The 13406-nt window shown below is 43.3% G+C and overlaps 1 protein-coding gene and 1 long non-coding RNA gene across 8 annotated transcripts in view; one reads left to right on the forward strand and one right to left on the reverse strand.

The window, feature by feature from the left end:
- Positions 1–8464, reverse strand: part of TFCP2 (transcription factor CP2) — a 63640-nt gene extending 55176 nt beyond the window's left edge. For all 7 annotated transcript variants that reach the window (XR_014803204.1, XR_002341152.2, XR_014803205.1 and 4 more), the window contains exon 1: positions 7641–8464. Coding sequence is in view for 4 of the 7 variants with exons in the window: in XM_084955678.1 (XP_084811804.1) it covers positions 7641–7762 (122 nt within the window). In the remaining 3 variants the exon portion in view is untranslated. The remainder of the gene's footprint in view (positions 1–7640) is intronic.
- LOC146403181 (uncharacterized) overlaps positions 1–13406 on the forward strand; it is a 329068-nt gene that overhangs the window by 5008 nt on the left and 310654 nt on the right. The gene's annotated exons all lie outside the window — the stretch shown is intronic.

Consider the following 13406-nt stretch of genomic DNA (forward strand, 5'->3'; position numbering starts at 1 on the left):
GTACAAATGGATTAATTCACCAATTAAAAACAAAGACTGGCAGAAAAGATGAGAGGAAAAAAAGGCCAACTACATTCTGCTCAGAAAAGGTGCACTTTCTAAAAATTTTTGTATTTTTATTTTTTATTTTTTTGTCTCCTTAGGGCTGCACCCATGGCATATGGAGGTTCACAGGCCAGGGGTCTAATCAGAGCTGTAGCTGCCAGCCTACGCCACAGCCACAGCAACACCAGATCCGAGCTGCATCTGCGAACTACACCATGGCTCACAGCAAGGCCAGATCCTTAACCCACTGAGCGAGGCCAGGGATTGAGCCTGCAACTCATGGCTCCTAGTCGGATTCGTTTGCACAGCGCCATGACAGACACTTCACAAAAGACTCACTTTAGATACAACACACAACAAGGTGAAAATGAGAGAATGGAAAAAGATAATTCCACGCAAATAGTAACAAAAAGGGATCTGGACTGACTGTACAACTATCAGACAAAAGAGAACTTGAGTTAAAAAATGTTAAGAGACACAAAGGGCATTTTATATTGATTTCAAAGGCCAATTTACGAGTTCCCTGATAGCTCTGGTTAAGGATCCAGGGTTGCCACTGCTGTGGCTCAGGTCGCTGCTACAGCTTGGGTTTGACCTTGACCCAGGAGCTTCTACATGCCCCAGACATGGCCAACATAAAGTCAATTTATCAAGAAAACTGTGAACATGTACACACCCAAACAAGAGAGCCCCCAAATATAAGAATCTAAAACACTGAGAGGGAGTTCCTGCTGTGGCACAACGGGATCAGTGGCGTCTCTGCAGCACCAGGACGAAGGTTTGATCCTGGCCCAGCACAGTGGGTTAAAGGATCCTGCATTGCTGCAACTGTAGCATAGGTCATGATTGTGGTCAGATCTGATCCCTGGCCTGGATCTGATCCCTGGCCCAGGAATTCCATATGCCACGGAGCAGTAAAAAAAAAAAAAAATTCCAGCAGCCTATTCTGCAGACACAGAAAAGCTTACCCTCAAATTTGTATGAACAGAAAAAAAACTGAAAAAGAAAAACAAAATAAGAGGAATAATATTTTTCCATTTCAGAACTTATTAAAAAGCTACAGTAATCCAAAGAGAGGTACTGGCAAAACAGACATATCGACCAATGGAACAGAACTAAGAGTCCACAAAAAAATCTTCACATGTATGGCCATTTGATTTTCAGTGTGGCTACAAAGAACATTCAATGGAAATAAACAAATGGCTGAGACAACCGTATACCCACGTGCAAACAAATGAAGCTGGACCCCTACCTCACTTCAGATACAAAAATTAACTCAAAATGGATGAGTGACCTAAACATAAGAGCTTAAGCTACAAAGTCCCAGAAGAAAACAGGGTATATTCTTAGGATCTTGGATTTGGCAATAGATTCTTAGATGAAAACTATCTGCACACAGGTGTTTAGAACAGCTTTATTTACGACACCAAAACTTGGAAGCAACCAAGATGTCCTTCAGTAGGTGAACGGATAAATAAACTGTGGGACATACAAACAATGATATATTATTCAGTGCTAAAAGAAAGAAAGAAGAGAGGCTATCAAGCTATGAAATGATGGAGGAATATCAGTAAGTGAAAGAAGCCAATGTGAAAAGGGCTATATATCATATAATTCCAGTTATATGACCTTCTGAAAAAAGGCAAAACTACGGAGACACTAAAAAGATCAACAGTAGCAAAGGGTGGGGGAATGAATAGACAAGGCACAGAGGATTTTTAGGGTAGTGAAAACAGTCTTTATAGTACTGTAGTGATGGATACATGTCCTTAAATATTTGTCCAAACCTACAGAGCATCCAATACCAAGAGTTAACTCAAAGGCAAACCAGGGACTCTGGGTGATTATGATGTGTTAGCGTAGGCTCATCAATGTAATTATAGAGTATGTACCACTCAGGTGGGACATGTTGGTAACAGGGGAGGCTATGCATGGGTAGAGGCTGGGGTATATGGGAAATTTCCATACCTTCGCAATATTGCTGTGAACCTAAAACTGCTCTGAAAAAATACTCTTTAAATTCCCCCCCCCCCAAAAGTTAACATTTGCAGCAACATGGATGGACCTAGAAATTATCATGCTAAGTGAAGTCAGTCAGACAGTGAGACACCAACATCAAATGCTATCACTTACATGTGGAATCTAAAAAAAGGACACAATGAATTTCTTTGCAGAACAGATACTGACTCACAGACTTTGAAAAATTTATGGTTTCCAAATGAGACAGGTTGACGGGTGGGGGGATGCACTGAGGGCTGGGATGGAAATGCTATAAAATTTGGTTGTGATGATTGTTGTACACCTATAAATGTAATAAAACTCATTGAGTTAAAAAAAAAAAAAAACGGAGTTCCCGTCATGGCGCAGCGGTTAACGAATCCGACTAGGAACCATGAGGTTGCGGGTTCGATCCCTGCCCCTGCTCAGTGGGTTAACGATCCGGCGTTGCCGTGAGCTGTGGTGTAGGTTGCAGACGCAGCTCGGATCCCGCGTTGCTGTGGCTCTGGCGTAGGCCAGTGGCTACAGCTCCGATTCGACCCCTAGCCTGGGAACCTCCATATGCTACGGGAGTGGCCCCAAAAAATAGCAAAAAGACAAAAAAAAAAAAAAAAAAGTTGAGATTAAGACAACAATAAGTGTAGAATTACCAGATGGCTCAATAATTCCAATCCTAGATATATAACCAGGAGAAATAAAAACAAATGCCTAGTACAGGGTGGTGACTATAGTTAACAATACTGCATTGCATATTTTTAAGCTGCTAAAAGACTAAACCCTAAAAGTTCACATTACAAGAAAAAAAAGAAATTTTGTAACCATATGTAGTAATGGATGTTAATTAGACTTACTGTGGTAATCATTTTGGAAAATATACAAATACTAAATAATTATGTTGTACACCTAAAACTAACACAATGCTTTATGTTAATTATACGTCATTAAAAACTATGTCTGCTCCCATCATGGCTCAGTGGAAACAAATCTCTGACTAGTATCCATGAGGACGAAGGTTCAATCCCCGGCCTCCCTCAGTGGGTGAAGGATCCAGCATTGCCATGAGCTGTGGTGTAGGTTACAGACATGGCTTGGATCCTGTGTTGCTGTGGCTGTGGTATAGTCCAGCAGCTGCTGCTGCTTCAATTTGACCACTAGCCTGAGAACTTCCATATGCCTCGGGCGCAGCCCTGAAAAAAACAAAAATAGAAAACAAAAAAAAACCCCTATATATAATAAACAACAAGGTCCTACTGCATAGCACAGGAAACTATATCCAATCTCCTGAGATAGACTACGATGGAATATAATATTTAAAAAAAAAAGAACCTGGAGTTCCTACTGTCGAACTAGCGCCCTCATGGATACTAGTCAGGTTCTTAACCCACTGAGCCACAGTGGGAACTCCTGTTCCATGAAATTAAAAAAACTGTACATATATAACTGAGTCACTTTGCAGTACAGCAAAAATTGGCACAACAGTAAATTAATTATATTTTTAAAAATGGAAAAAAGGGAGTATTGGTAACAGAAAAAAACTATGCACAGAAACTTGTTCACAAATGTTTATAAACATTTCCTCTATAAACATAATGCATAAACTATTGCCTTTGGAATGGATAAGCAATGAGATCCTGCTGTATAGCACTGGGAACTATATCTAGTCACTAATGATGGAGCATGACGGAAGATAATGTGAGAAAAGGAATGTATATATGTATGTGTGACTGGGTTGGATTGTTTCCATTGTGGCGCAGTGCAAACAAATCTGACTAGTAACCATGAGGTTGCAGGTTCAATCTCTGGCCTCGTTCAGTGGGTTAAGGATCAGGCATTGCCGTGAGCTCTGGGGTAAGTCACAGATGTGGCTCACAAAGGGCCACACATTATATAATTCCATTTACGAGAAATCCAGAATAGGCAAACCCATAGAGCTAGAACGCATGTTAGTGGTTACCAAGGAGGGAAGAGAGGGAGAAACAAGGAGCAACTGCTTAACAGGTACGGGGCTTTCTTTGGGGGTGATGAAAATGTTCTGGAACTAGAGGTGGTGGTTGCACAACACTGTGAACATACTAAATGCCACTAAATTGTTCACTTTAAAATGGTGAACTTTGTGTTATATGAATTTCACCTCAACTCTTAAAAAAAGAAAGGGAAAAATATTTTATTTATTTTTATTTTTTGCTTTTTAGGGCCGCACCCACGGCATACGGAGATTCCCAGGCTGGGGTTGAGTCGGAGCTGCAGCTGCCAGCCTACACCACAGCCACAGCAACATGGGATGTATGGTATGACATACACCACGGCTCAAGACAACGCCAGATCCTTAACCCCCTAAGCGAGGCCAGGGACTGAACCTGCAACCTCATAGCTCCTAGTCAGATTCGCCTCCGCTGCGCCACGACAGGAACTCCAGAAAAATATATTTTTTTTAATAACAGTTGATTTACAATGTTCCGTTAATTTCTGCTGTACAGCAACGTGACCCATTTATACATTTACACAGACTCTTTTTCACATTATCCTCCAACATGTGTGAAAAAATATATTAAACAAAATTTTAAACTTCTTTACTCTTTTTAAAAACAGCATTATTAAGATACAATTCACTCATGTAAAGTGCAATATTTCTTTACTGTAGTCACAGAGATATGCAATCATCACCACAACTTTAAAACATGTTTATCACCTCCCTCCAAAAAAACCCAGTACCCAGGAGCAGTCACTCCCCACCCTCCTTCCCCACGGCTCTGGTCAACCACTAATCTACTTTCTGTCTCCACAGGCTTGCCTATTCTGGACATTTCAAAGGAATGGAATCACATGTAGTCTTTTCTGATTCACTTCTTTCACTCAGCATGTTTTCAGGGAATTTCCTTTATTTTAACGATCAAGTTTGTGCCATGTATTAAAATGTGAGGAAAAAAGGAAGGAGACTACTAAAGGGCCACTTATGTTAAGAATTCAGAATTACTGAATACAGTGACAGATCAAGAATCAAAAGCAGAAATCCAGCTAAGATGGATCGTTATAAAATATAGACTGGAATTCCCATTGTGGTTCAGCGGAAACGAATCTGACTGGTATCCATGAGGATGTGGGTTCGATCCCTGTCACTGCTCAGTGGGTTAAGGATCTGGCATTGCTGTGAGCTATGGTGTAGGTTGCGAAGACGTGGCTCAGATCCTGTGTGGCTGTGGTGTAGGCCAGTGGCTATGGCTCTGATTCAACCCGTAGCCTGGGAATTTCCATATGCTGCAGGTGTGGCCCTAAAAAGACCAAAAAAAAAAAAAAAAAAAAAGATATATATACGTACATATATATATATATATATATAGAGAGAGAGAGAGAGAGAGTGAGAGACAAATAAATGTGAACCAAAACCATTATAAGATGCAGTAGAAATAAGCAAATGAGGGTAAAACAAATACTTTAAGAAAAACAAATTGCTTGTCAAAGAACATTTTCCCTAACAAAGGTGTAGGAAAAGCAACCACAGGTTTAGTTAAAAGAAGAAACAGGGAGAGCAAAGACTCTGTCTTTGAGTACAGCAATTCCTCCAGTCAGTGTTTCTCAAAATGTGGTCCCCAGGCTATGTGCATCAAATCAAAATCACCTAAAAACCTGTTTTTTTAAAAAATCAGATTTCTGCTCTGTGCCCCAGACAATCACCAAAGATGGGACAATGGAAATTACTTTTTATAAGTATTCCAGATGACTCTCATAAATACTAAAGCTTGAGAACTAATATCTAATTATACAGATCAATGCAAATGATTAAATTTGTGTAAGAGACAAGAGAACTCTAAGAGCAACAGAATGCACGAAAAAGAGCAAAGAAAAAAATCTGTAAGAAGAAAAAAGCTTTTGCACATTGTGCTGTGAGGGAAACATAAAATGATGTTTGAAAACTCCTGAGGATTTGAGTGCAGTGGTTAACGAATCCAACTAGGAAGCATGAGGTGGGTTCGATCCCTTCCCTTGCTCAGTGGGTTAAGGATCCGGCATTGCCGTGAACTGTGATGTAGGTCACAGATACGGCTCAGATCTGGCATTGCTGTGGCTCTGGCATAGGCTGGTGGCCACAGCTCCAATTAGACCCCTAGCCTGGGAACCTCCATATGCCATGGGAGTGGCCCTAGAAAAGGCAAAAAGACAAAAAAAAAAAAAAATCTAAATGTGTAAATAATCAAGTCATTCTAAGATTTGTGAGGGTGTGATAGGAAAGCACTCATAAATATAAGGTTGCATGGTAAAGAGAGCACACTGTAGAGGCCCAAATGTTTATAGAAGGTGTTAAACTATTTTTAGAACAAGCACAGTTATATTTAATTATCTCCATCCTAAACTCCAATAACTGAGACAAAACTTTCTGCTGTAGTAATCGTTCCATGAACAACAGCATAAATGATCAAAAGTTATGTCAGATACTGACATGCAAACTCAGGGTCAGGACATTTACTTTCAGACCAAGTTAATCCCTATTTTTATGCAAGACTTAGGTAAACAAGGACAGACAAAATTAAATTTCTCAAGATTAAGAGCATTTTGTGATAAAACTCAAATTTCCCTGAAAAAAATCACTAAAATGTCTTCAAGGACAGCCTTTATTATTCTAATTGTGAGCAAAGGTTCTTGAAGATGAAATGTTAAGTTCTAACCCATAATTTTACTTCAGTGAAGAAAGTCCACTTTGGCTTAGTGGGGCTAAAGAAAGGAAGTTCACTTTTATAACTCTGAAGGAAGCTCACTAACAGAATGCAAAATTTGTCCACTTTCCCCATAAAAGGCATCCTCCCCCAATAAACTCATAAACCTAATTAAAGAGCTAAATTCTAATATCTCTTCGATTCATTTAGATTAAGTCTTACAATGCATGTGGAAACTCAATTATATTCCATTGAACATTAAAATGCAGATGCTTTGACATTTCCAGACATGATTCCAGAACACCTTATAAATGAAACAAACTATACTGGGGGAACACTACCCAATGCAAATAAATTACATGGGAAGTTATGTTGCTTTCAAAGGAAAATTTTATTTATTATCAATATTTGGCTTGATATATGAAGGTCTAGAAGCATCTAAAAACTCTTTGGGGCACCTTTTCATTTACAGCTTATGTTTCAAAAGTGAGAAACCCTGGAATTGAGTAAAGCCTTAAAGCAGATTAAGACAAGCAGGTGTGTGGACTTCATTAAGGTCTCACATTTTCTCCCAACAAGCAGTCAATCCATATTCATCATGAAATTCCAACTCCCTAAACATGTCTCATATGTTCAATGTGGCCTCTCCAGACAAGTCTAGTGCAACCTACCCACCCCCCCCCAAAGTCTCCAAGTCACCCCTACTGGCACAACAGCCTCTCAACATTCATCTGGTTCCTAATCAAGAGTCATTCTTCTTGACACTGCCTACAATCTCTTTTTCCATTTCTAGCACAATATTCACTACTCATAACAACAAAAGAAGTAAGTTCCTCTTCTCTAACTGCAGAGAGATTCTCTAACTCTATTCAAACCCCCCCCCCCCCCGCATTCTCTATCTTGCCTTTGTTATTCAAAAGGTGCAGGGTCTGGGAAAATCTCACTCACCTCATGCTATAGGCACCAGCACCCAGTTCCTGGCCGATCCCGGATAGACTAGCATCAAAGTCCTGCACCAGCCCGGATTCAATCACCTCATCGGCCAGAGGCAGCTTCAGAGCCCAGGCCATCCTGGCTCCTTCCTTGCCCCAGAAGACACCGTTTCTTGTAGAAAGGCGAGTAGTGTGATTCTACCCAACGGGGGCAAGACTGCAAGAACTGTAGAAAACTACAAACCAAGATCTTCCACGCAGTACCCAGGAGCCACCCCCAAGCCCGACCCCCAAAGCCCACACAATCTCCCGAACCCTGGAGTCCTCGCTCTTGGCTTCCGTGACTTCCAAAACCCCTACCCACCAGCTCTCTGCAGCAAAGAGAGGGCCCTTTGACTTAACTCTTCCAGACTGCCAAGAGGCAACCCTGGACTCCTCGCACTCTCTTGTGCTCGCGGTGGTCACTCGCTACTTTCCAAACAGAATCGCAGGAGCAACCCGCCGCCTACTCAGCACTCCCACGCCGCTTTTGCACCTTTTCCCCCGCCCCTTTCTGCTAGTAGCCCCCTCCCTCCCGGGATCCACTCTCTCTTCCCCCTCCAGGCCTCGCTTCCGGTCAGTCCCAAGATCACTTCCGGTCACCCCTTCTCACTCCTACGGCTCTTAGAACCAAATCTAGGTTTCCGCTGAGCTGACTCCCCGCCCTCTGCAGCCCCCCCAGGGCCTCGAAATAAGGATGGAGAAAGCCCAGCGCTGGCTTGAAACCCTGACTCGCCAGGCTCCTCCACCGCCCGCCGCCCCAGCGCCAACCAATCATGGCGCCCTCTTCCTTCGTCCGTCCGGCGACCGTGACGTCACACTGACGTTAGCCAATGAAGAAGCAACTTCGCTGACCTCGGCAGTCAAGATAGGCTGGTTACGCCACGGCTCTCCGCCCCCGGAGGTGGGCAGGGCGATCTGGAAAAGGACGCTGCGTGCGTCAGGTGGCCTCGTTTAGACGTCCCTCCCTGCAACTACCTGAGTTAAGGCGTCTGCAAAGTGTCGGGTCAGCGCCCTAGGGCGCGGTTTGAATCTTCACTCTAGTCTTACTGAACCCACATCGATCCCTGGCTGACTCTTGACTGTTACACAAACGCTCCTAATAAACGCTTGTTTTCTCCTGGAATACTCTCTCCTTAAACTCACCTCTCCAGAGGTCAAGACTGTTAAAATCCTACTCCTTCAATAGTCTTTTTATCTTCCACATTCTCCCTAATACTTTCCTACAGGATAGTATGTGATGGGTGAAAGTTTTTTGTTTTTTTGTTTTGTTTTGTTTCTGTCTTTTGCCTTTTTCTAGGGCCGCTCCCGCGGCATATAGAGGTTCCCAGGCTAGGGGTCTAAGCGGAGCTCTAGATGCTGGCCTACACCACAGCCACAGCAACCTGGGATCTGAGCTGCGTCTGCGACCTACACCAAGCTCACGGCAACGCCGGATCCTGAACCCACTGAGCAAGGCCAGGGATCGAACCTGCAACCTCATGGTTCCTAGTCGGAGTCCTTAACTGCTGCGCCACGACGGGAACTCCTAGGTGAAAGTTTTTAAAACATGATGGTATGGGAGTTCCCGTCGTGGCGCAGGGGACACGAATCCGACTAGGAACCATGAGGTTGCAGGTTGGTGGGTTAAGGATCTGGCGTTGCCCGGCGTTGCTGTGACCTGTGGTGTTGGTCGCAGACTCAGCTTGGATCCTGCATTGCCTTTAGCCGCGGTGTAAGTTGCAGATGCAGCTGGTATCCCCATTCGCTCTGGCTGTGGTGTAGGCCCGACCAGCTGTAGCTCTGATTCGAGCTTGGGAACCACCATATGCTCTCGTGCGGCCCTAAAAAGAGAAAGACAAAAAAAAAAAAAGGAAAGAAGGAAACGACAGAGATTGACAGGAATTTCACAGAATGCCCACAGTTTCAGCCAGAGTCCTCTCTCTTTGAGGGCTCTGGCTTATCCATCTTCTTACCTTAATAAGCTTGGAATCTAATTCTGGTTCATTCACAAATCATTTAATATCTCTTTAAGTCATTTCCTCTCCCTAAGCCAGTTTTATCTCAAAATTATTTGTGTGTATGGGGGGTGTAAAGGAATAGGTCTTGGGCTCAGAGATGAAAAGAGAGACGTCATAACCAAAATCCTTTTTACTTTTTGCTTTTTAGGCTGCACTGCGGCATATGGAGGTTCCCAGGCTAGGGGTCAAATTGGAGCTATAGTTGCCAGCCTACACCACAGCCACAGCAACCCAGGATCCCAGCCACATCTGCAACCTACACTACAGCTCACGGCAATGCCGGATCCTTAACCCACTGAACGAGGCCAGGAATTGAACCTGCAACCTAATGGATCCTAGTCAGGTTTGTTACTGCTAAGCCATGACAGGAACTCCCAAAATCCATTTCATTTTTAAAATTTATTATTGTTATTATCATTTTGCTTTTCAGGGCCACACCTGCAGCATATGGAAGTTTCCAGGCCTGGGGTTGAATCAGAGCTGCAGCTGCCAGCCTACACCACAGCCATAGCAAGACTGGATCCCTAACCCACTGATCGAGGCCAGGGATCCAACCCACATGCTCATGGATATTAGTTGGGTTGGTAACCTGCTGAGCCACGAGGGGAACTCCTCAAAATCCTTTTAAAGCAAGACTTTATAAACAGCAGTTCCTGTGGTGGCTCAGTAGAAATGAATCTGACTAGTATCCATGAGGACACAGGTTTGATCTCTGGCCTATTAATACCTCCTATTAAAATAACTATTTTAATTATTTATTAAAATAAATAATACCTCCTATTAAAATTTTTGTGAGCACTAAATGAAGTACAAAGATGCCACATAAATACAAATATTCAGTAAATGTTAGCTCAAGTCTCCTACTAGCTTATTTCTGTTTCTCTGTTAAGATAGAGTTGATATTATTATTATCATCCTGTTTAAAAACACTAGCTTACCTTGTTTGACGTGCTATGGTGTTAGTAGCACTTTTGTTTTTCTTTAATAGCCACACTTGTGGCATATGGAAGTTCCCTGGCTGGGAGTTGAATCTGCCCTGCAGCAACATGGGATCCTTTAAGCCCCTGCACCGGGCCAGGGATCTAACCTGTTCCTCTGCAGTGACCCAAGCCACTGCAGTTAGATTCTTTTTTTGTTTGTTTGTTTGTTTGTTTTTTGTCTTTTTGCCATTTCTTGGGCCACTCCCGCGGCATATGGAGGTTCCCAGGCTATGGATCTAAGCGGAGCTGTAGATGCTGGCCTACACCACAGCCACAGCAACCTGGGATCCGAGCTGCGTCTGCGACCTACACCAAGCTCACGGCAACGCCGGATCCTGAACCCACTGAGCAAGGCCAGGGATCGAACCTGCAACCTCATGGTTCCTAGTCGGAGTCCTTAACTGCTGCGCCACGACGGGAACTCCTGCAGTTAGATTCTTAACCCACTGAGCCACAGCAGGAACTCCTAGTAGCACTTTAATATACACATAGTCTAATTTAGCCCTTGTAAAATTTGGGTTTTCTTCTGTTTGCTTATTTTTGCTTTTTTTTTTTTTTTTTTTTTTTTATTTTCTAGGGCTGCACCCGTGGCACATGGAAGTTCCCAGGCTACGGATCCAATCAGAGCTGTAGCTGCCAGTCTTTGCTAGAGCCACAGCAACGCAGGATCTGAGCCGCGTCTGTGACCTACACCACAGTTCACAGCAACACCAGATCTTTAACCCACTGAGCGAGACCAGGGATCGAACCTGTGTCCTCATGGATACTAGTCGGATTGGTTTCTGCTGAGCCACTGTGGGGACTCCAGGAAGGTATCATTTTTAGATTCATTTCATGCATAAGGAAACTGAGGCTCAGAAAAATTAATTGGCTTACCCAAAATCACCCAGTGGTGAAAGCATGACTGACTAACCTTGCAGTCTGGGCATCTCGCCATCATGCCATGCTGTCCCTGTGGATGGTTATAACCTTAAAAAATCTGTTTTCTGCTACTTCTTTCTTTCAGAGATGAATTTAGAAGCTTGTGAAAGGGAGAGTAATGAGTCTCCAGAAAATTGTTCCCATGAAGGAACAGTGGGTGAAGCATGTTTTGTCAACCAGGGAAAAATAGCTCAAAGGGAATAGATTTAAAAGTAAACAGGAATAAGAGTTCCCATCGTGGTGTATGGGAAATGAATCCGACTAGGAACCATGAGGTTTCGGGTTTGATCCCTGGCCTTGCTCAGCAGGTTAAGGATCCGGTGTTGCTGTGAGCTGTGGTGTAGACCACAGATGCAGCTCAGATCCTGCGTTGCTGCGGCTGTGGTGTAGGCCAGCAGCTGTAGCTCCGATTAGACCTCCAGCCTGGGAATCTCCATATGCCGTGAGTACAGCCCTAAAAAGCAAAAAGCAAAAAAAAAAAAAAAAAAAAAAAAAAAAAAAAAAAGAAAGAAAGAAAGAAAGAAAAAAGAAAAAGAAAAGAAAACAAGGAATATTCATAGTAATGTTTGGGAGAGAGAACCGTATTAGATGTTTGGAAGACATAGCCACATCCAGGAATCTGGAATCCAGTCCTCTGGAAAATATTTAGAAAAAGACATACATGTATTTCTTGGAAAGGTTTGAGCGTAAGTTTGAATTCGGAACTAAAACAAAGATTTCACAAAGATTCCTCCTTGCCATTTATTAATTCTAAAACAAAAGAAAGATGATGCTTAAGACATGGCCCTTCCCAGCTGATCAGCTTCAAGATTTAGGTCATTGAGGAGTTCCCGTCGTGGCGCAGTGGTTAACGAATCCGACTAAGAACCATGAGGTTGCAGGTTCGGTCCCTGCCCTTGCTCAGTGGGTTAACGATCCGGCGTTGCCGTGAGCTGTGGTGTAGGTCACAGACGCGGCTCGGATCCCGCGTTGCTGTGGCTCTGGCGTAGGCCGGTGGCTACAGCTCCGATTCGACCCCTAGCCTGGGAACCTCCATATGCCGCGGGAGCGGCCCAAGAAATAGCAACAACAACAACAAAGACAAAAAGACCAAAAAAAAAAAAAAAAAAGACTTTGTTCTGCAGCTCACAAAGAAAGCTACCCTGAATAGTTTCCTCATCTTCTCTGTGCCTCAATTCTTTACCTGCAAAATGGGTTTAGTAATAGTTCTTACCAGAGAGTTCCCGTCATGGCTCAGCAGTTAACGAATCTGACTAGCATTGATGAAGACACAGGTTAGATCCCTGACCTCGCTCTGTGAGTTAAAGATCTAGTGTTGCAGTGAGCTGTGGTGTAGGTCGCAGATGAGGCTTGGATCCTGAGTTGCTGAGGCTGTGGCTGTGGCTGTGGCTCGCAGCTATATAGCGCTGATTTGACCCCTAGCCTGAGAACCTCCATATGCCTCAGGCGTGGCCCTAAAAAGCAAAAAGCCAAAAAAAAAAAAAAAAAAGAGTTCTTACTGTATAGTCTTATGGTGAGAATTAACCGAAGTCATACATGTCAAGTGCTTATAGTCAAGTGTTTATAAGAGGGGTTCCCTTGTAGGGCACGTTAAGGATTCTGCCTTGTCAGTGCAGTGGCTTGGGTTGCTGCTGTGGCTCAGGTTCCATCCCTGGTCTGAGAATTTCCACACGCTGTGGTTGCAGCCAAAAAAAAAAAAAGAAGAAGAAAGTCAGTTACTGTTGCTGGGTTCCCAAGTCAATCACTAGGCATTTTCCTCCAGGTACAGGAGGAAACCATTATCCGGGCAGGCTTTTTTGAGGGAGTGACTATCTAGCTTTAACTCTTCACATGTCCCTACAT

The sequence above is a fragment of the Sus scrofa genome, chromosome 5 (assembly GCF_054392235.1).
Source record: "Sus scrofa isolate SSC_HxYL_T2T_F1_AM1 chromosome 5, Sscrofa_HxYL_maternal_Yorkshire_Landrace_v2.0, whole genome shotgun sequence".
In the NCBI taxonomy this organism is placed as follows: Eukaryota; Metazoa; Chordata; class Mammalia; order Artiodactyla; family Suidae; genus Sus; species Sus scrofa.